Source organism: Otolemur garnettii, unplaced genomic scaffold (genome assembly GCF_000181295.1).
Source record: "Otolemur garnettii isolate 467f Iridium unplaced genomic scaffold, OtoGar3 scaffold00058, whole genome shotgun sequence".
Taxonomy (NCBI): Eukaryota; Metazoa; Chordata; class Mammalia; order Primates; family Galagidae; genus Otolemur; species Otolemur garnettii.
In genome coordinates, this window is record NW_003852453.1 from 1,565,869 (window position 1) to 1,570,931 (window position 5,063).

At 45.9% G+C, this 5,063-nt stretch overlaps 1 protein-coding gene across 1 annotated transcript in view; it reads left to right on the plus strand.

Annotated features, from left to right (window-relative positions):
• The window catches only part of LOC111726239 (lon protease homolog 2, peroxisomal-like), a 14,899-nt gene extending 14,082 nt beyond the window's left edge, over positions 1-817 (plus strand). The window contains exon 4 of the mRNA XM_023514759.1: positions 398-817. Within this exon, the coding sequence (XP_023370527.1) occupies positions 398-619 (222 nt within the window). The 3' untranslated portion in view covers positions 620-817. The remainder of the gene's footprint in view (positions 1-397) is intronic.
• The last annotated feature ends 4,246 nt before the right edge of the window (positions 818-5,063 follow it).

Sequence of the window (5,063 nt, forward strand, 5' to 3'; positions counted from 1 at the left end):
ACCCTGTAGAGAAGGAAATAATCCCAGCACACAGCTCAGTCTCTGCAGGAGCCGTCAAACAGGGTGATGCTTTATCAGAACCAGCCTAAGCACAGATGTTGTGATTACAGGAGGGAATATAAATGGTAACTCTGACAGTATTTTAAAAAGGACTCACTGGCAGAAGTACTCACACCTATCACAAATGTGAAATTCCCTCCCTTTAAAAGGATTTAATTGAAACATTAAACATTTGAGGTAATTATTAACCTTTGCAGTGGCTTTTCTAGCTCACACTGTAATAAAATGGAAGATGGTTTCGCTGTTTTAAAATAGTGGTGATTGAATAAAAGGTAGGTTGGGGTTTCTTTCACCTTAAGGGTGATCATTAACCTCAAAACCCCCTTCTCTCCTTTAGGTAGGTGGAATTAAAGACAAAGTTTTGGCAGCACACAGAGCAGGGCTGAAGCAGGTCATCATTCCGCGGAGAAATGAAAAAGACCTGGAAGGGATCCCGGGCAACGTGCGGCAGGACTTAAGTTTCGTCACAGCCAGCTGCCTGGATGAAGTTCTCAACGCAGCTTTTGACGGTGGCTTTACTGTCAAGACCGGACCTGGTCTCTTAAATAGCAAACTGTAGGCCCAAACCTCAACTTTTTAGAATTTTAAGTTTCAAAATGCCAAAAGGTACTGACAAGGTTGATTTTATCCACACCAGTAGGGTACGCAGAACATGTCTGCTTTATCAACACAGTCGCAGCAGTGCTGAGCCTCACTCAGGCAGTGGCTAGTGTGGGTTACAGAAATATATTGATTTAATAAATTGATAAAAATTGAATTCTTGTCATCAGTGGGACCATTATTATCCCTGGGAAGACACAAAGCAGTGGTTCTCAGTGCAGTCACCAGAACGGCATCACATTACCTAGCTCTGTTGCAGACAACCTGAATCAAACTGGGGGCTGGGAAATGGAGCAGATATCTGTGTTTTAAGAAACCTTGATGCACGGTCAAGTTAAAGAACTTGAGGGGACCATTGTAGATGTGTTTTAAAACCAAGATCCTAAATAGCTGAGAATGTATTTTCTCTTATTTTTCTTTTTTTGAGACAGAGTCTCACTGTCACCCTGGGTAGAGTGCCATGTGTTACAGCTCACAGCAACCCCAAACTCTTGGGCTCAAAGCAATTGTCTTGCCTAAGCCTCCCTGGTAGCTGGGACTACAGGTGCATACCACAGCACTTAGCTATTTTTTAGAGACTGGGTCTCAACTCTTGTTCGGGCTGGGAGCAGCTTGTGAGCTCAAGCAATCCATACCCTTGGCTTCCCAGAATGCTGGGATTACAGGCGTGAGCCACTGCCTCCTGGCACACAGCTAAGCTCTGCGAGAGCAGTAATGTAAACTTCATCACAGTCAATCTAAAGACATGCTGGACTAGAGTCTCTGACCTTTTATCTCTGCTGCACATTGGAAGAAGAGTTGTCTGGAGCCACACGTAAAATAAACGTGGGCGGTGCCTGCGGCTCAGTGGGGAGGGTGCCGGCCCCATATACCCAGGGTGGCAGGTTTGAACCTGGCCCCAGCAAAATGGCAACAAACAAAATAGCCAGGCATTGTGGCGGGTGCCTGTAGTCCCAGCTACTTGGGAGGCTGAGGCAAGAGAATTGCCTAAGCCCAAGAGTTGGAGGTTGCTGTGAGCTGTGATGCCACAGTACTCTACTGAGGGTGATAAAATGAGGCTCAAAAAAAAAATACACAAAAGCGATAAACAAAAAGTGTGCATATTTTCCATGATATCCAACACCACAGATAAGCAAAAAAGTCCTCACATTAATCCTCACGTGGCCTGCAGGTCAGGCTGAACACCGTGAGACCATCGCCTTAGATTCCCCTGTAGACATCATTGGACACTAAAACCAGTCACTTAAAGGGGAACTGGGCAAAGATGAAAATAAAGCCAAATATTTGTCCTTGTGGAAAATACTGAAATTCAGGGAGCCTAGGATGAGGTTTACACATCCCAGCACATCCCTTCTACTGAGGGAAATAGCCCTCGGCACCAAGTTTCTATCTGGCAATGGCATTGCTAACACACATCACAGAAATACACCAGCACAAGTCTCGGAAACTGGGCTCTTCTGCAAGAATGGGTGGGCATCCATCCCGGGACGGGACCTAAGCTACCTGCCAGACTTGGTAGACCCCCAGCCTGTTCCCTTCTGACTCTGTAAGTATGAAGCCAGGCTCTTCTGTGTATAGCTGGGTGAACGTGTATCTTCCTCATCTGTGAAATGCAAACAACAGTACCTGATTGTTATGAAGATTAAGTTAGAATGTAATCTAAAATAGTAGTAAGCAATTTCTAATTATTATTCCACCCAGCAGTGGACTTCAGAATCTTAAGATGCAAAATACATACTAAGATCAGGAGGCTGGGCTCGGTGGTTCATGCCTGTAATCCTAGCACTCTGGGAGGCCAAGGCTGGTGAATTGCCTGAGCTCAGGGGTTGGAGACCAGCCTCCACCAGAGCAAGACTCATCTCTAAAATAGCTGGGTGCTGTGGCAGGCGCCTGCAGTCCCAGCTACTTGGGAGGCTAAGGCAAGAGAATCACTTGAGCCCTAGACTTTAAGGTTGCTGTGAGCTGTGAAGTCACAGCACTCTGAGGGCGACAAATTGAGACTGTCTCAAAAAAAAAAACCAGGTAAAGATATTTTGGAATGTCCTGGATGAAAATGAGGTCTGCAAGTTATCCAAAATATTGTATTACCTGCTAATCTGTGAAGGTGTTCTGGAAAGAAAGAACTGCACAGAAAAATCAGAATACAGGCTCAGCACCTGTGGCTCCAAGGGGCTAAGGCGCCAGCCACATACACCTAAGGTGGCAGGTTCAAATCCAGCCCGGGCCCACCAAACAACAATGATGGCTGCAACTAAGAAAAACAGCCAGGCGTTGTGGCAGGCGTCTGTGGTCCCAGCTACTTGGGAGGCTGAGGCAGGAGACTCGCTTGAGCCCAGGAGTTGGAGGTTGCTGTGAGTTGTGATGCTACGGCACTCTACCCAGGGGGACAGCTTGAGGCTCTGTCTCAAAAAAAAAAAAAAATCAGGATACAAATATCCTATCTTTTGAACTATTGTTAATTTTATCATTTCTACTCAGTCATTTTACAGGGAAGGAAAAGAACTATGACTGTTAAGTTGTTTTCAGCAGCCAGAGGGAGCTAATCCTCACCCAGATTGCTCTGCCTCTTAACCACCCTAATAGGGTAGAACAAAGAACTTTCAGAGCTGGGCCGTGGCTCCTGCCTGTAATCTCAGCACCATGGGAGGCCGAGGCGGGTGGATTGCTTGAACTCAGGAGTTCTAGACCAGCCTGAACAAGAGAGAGACCCATCTCTACTAATAGAAAAACTAGCTAGGCTTCCTGGCAGGTGCCTGTAATGCCAGCTGCTGAGGCAGGTGTATCCCTGAATCCAGGAGTTCGAAGTTGCTGTGAGCTGTGATGCCAGAGCACTCTACCCAGGCAGGGTCTTGGGGAAAAAAACAAACTTTCTTTTAAACTTGTGGCTATCTGTAGTCTTCCCCCAGAGCCTTGACTGTTGTGCTTTGCCTGCAGCATGAGGGCATCTCCTGTGTCCTCTTGTTGTAAGGGGCCTATTAGGAAACCTAGTTGCTTCCCTGCCATGTATGACTTTGGTTTTTTTTTGCATTTTTTTATTTTGGCCAGTGCCAGGTTTGAACCCGCCACCTCCGATATATGAGGCTGGTGCCCTACTTCTTGAGCCACAGGAACCGCTATGTCTGATGTTTAACATTTACCTTTTTTTTTTTTTAGGGAAGGGTTGTCAACATTGGTTGACATCGAAACTCTTCCTTTTTCACCATTTACTGAGCAAAATATACATAAAATTTATCATTTTTAAGTGTATGATTCAGGAGCACCAATTACCTTCACAGTGTTGTCACTGTGAACCCACGTTTTTAATCACTGCACAAACTGAAACTCTGTACCCATTGAAAAATAACTCCCCACAGGCTGCACCTGTGACAGTGAGTAGGGCGCCGGCCCCACATACCAAGGGTGGCAGGTTCGAACCCAGCCCTGGCCAAACTGCAACAAAAAAATAGCCAGGTGTTGTGGCAGGCACCTATAGTCCCAGCTACTCAGGAGGCTGAGGCAAGAGAACTGCTTTAAGCCCAAGAGTTGGAGGTTGCTGTGAGCAGTGCCAACACAGCACTCTACGGAGGGTGACAAACTGAGACTGTCTCTAAAAAAAAAAAGAAAGAACAATAACTCCCCAATTCCCTCATCCCAGACCCTGGTAACCACGATTCTAGTTGGAATCCTACGAGACTTGTCTATTTGTGTCTAGCACATCTTAGCAAGTTAGTTGTCAAGATCTATCCATGCTGTGGCATGTGCTGGAATGTCTTTTTATGGACAAATAACATTCCACTGTACACACAGGCCACATCCATTCATCTGTTTGATCCCACCCGTTGGGTATTATGAATGCTGCTGCTACAGAGTTCAGGGGGCACATCTCTTCAAATCTTCCGTTCTTTGGGGTATATACCCAGAAGCGAAATTGCTAGATCTTGTGTGCTACGGTCTGAATGTCCCCCAGATTTCATATGCTGAAACTCTGAATGAGGTAGAGGCCTTTAGCTTAGGTCAGGAGAACTCTACCACTGAGAACTGAGTCAGTGCCCTTAGAAAAGGCTTGAGGGAACTAGCTGGCTCCTGTTTGCTCCTCTGTCCCTTCCCTTGTATGAGGATGGAGCAGAGAATGGCCCTCAGCAGACACCGAGTCTGCCACACCTGGAGCCTGGGCTTCCCAGACCGCAGAACTACGAGAAACCTCTGTTCTTTTTAAATTTCCCGGTCTCATACACACCTCTGTTTAACTTTTCTGAGAACAGTTCTCTACTACAGCTTACCACTTAACATTCCCATTTCTCCACATCCTTGTCACACCTATGTTCTGGTTTTTTGATAACACCCTTCAAAATACGTGTTACATGCATTTTGAACTGAACTTTCCTAATGACGAGTGACGTTAAGCATCTTTTTCTAGAATTATG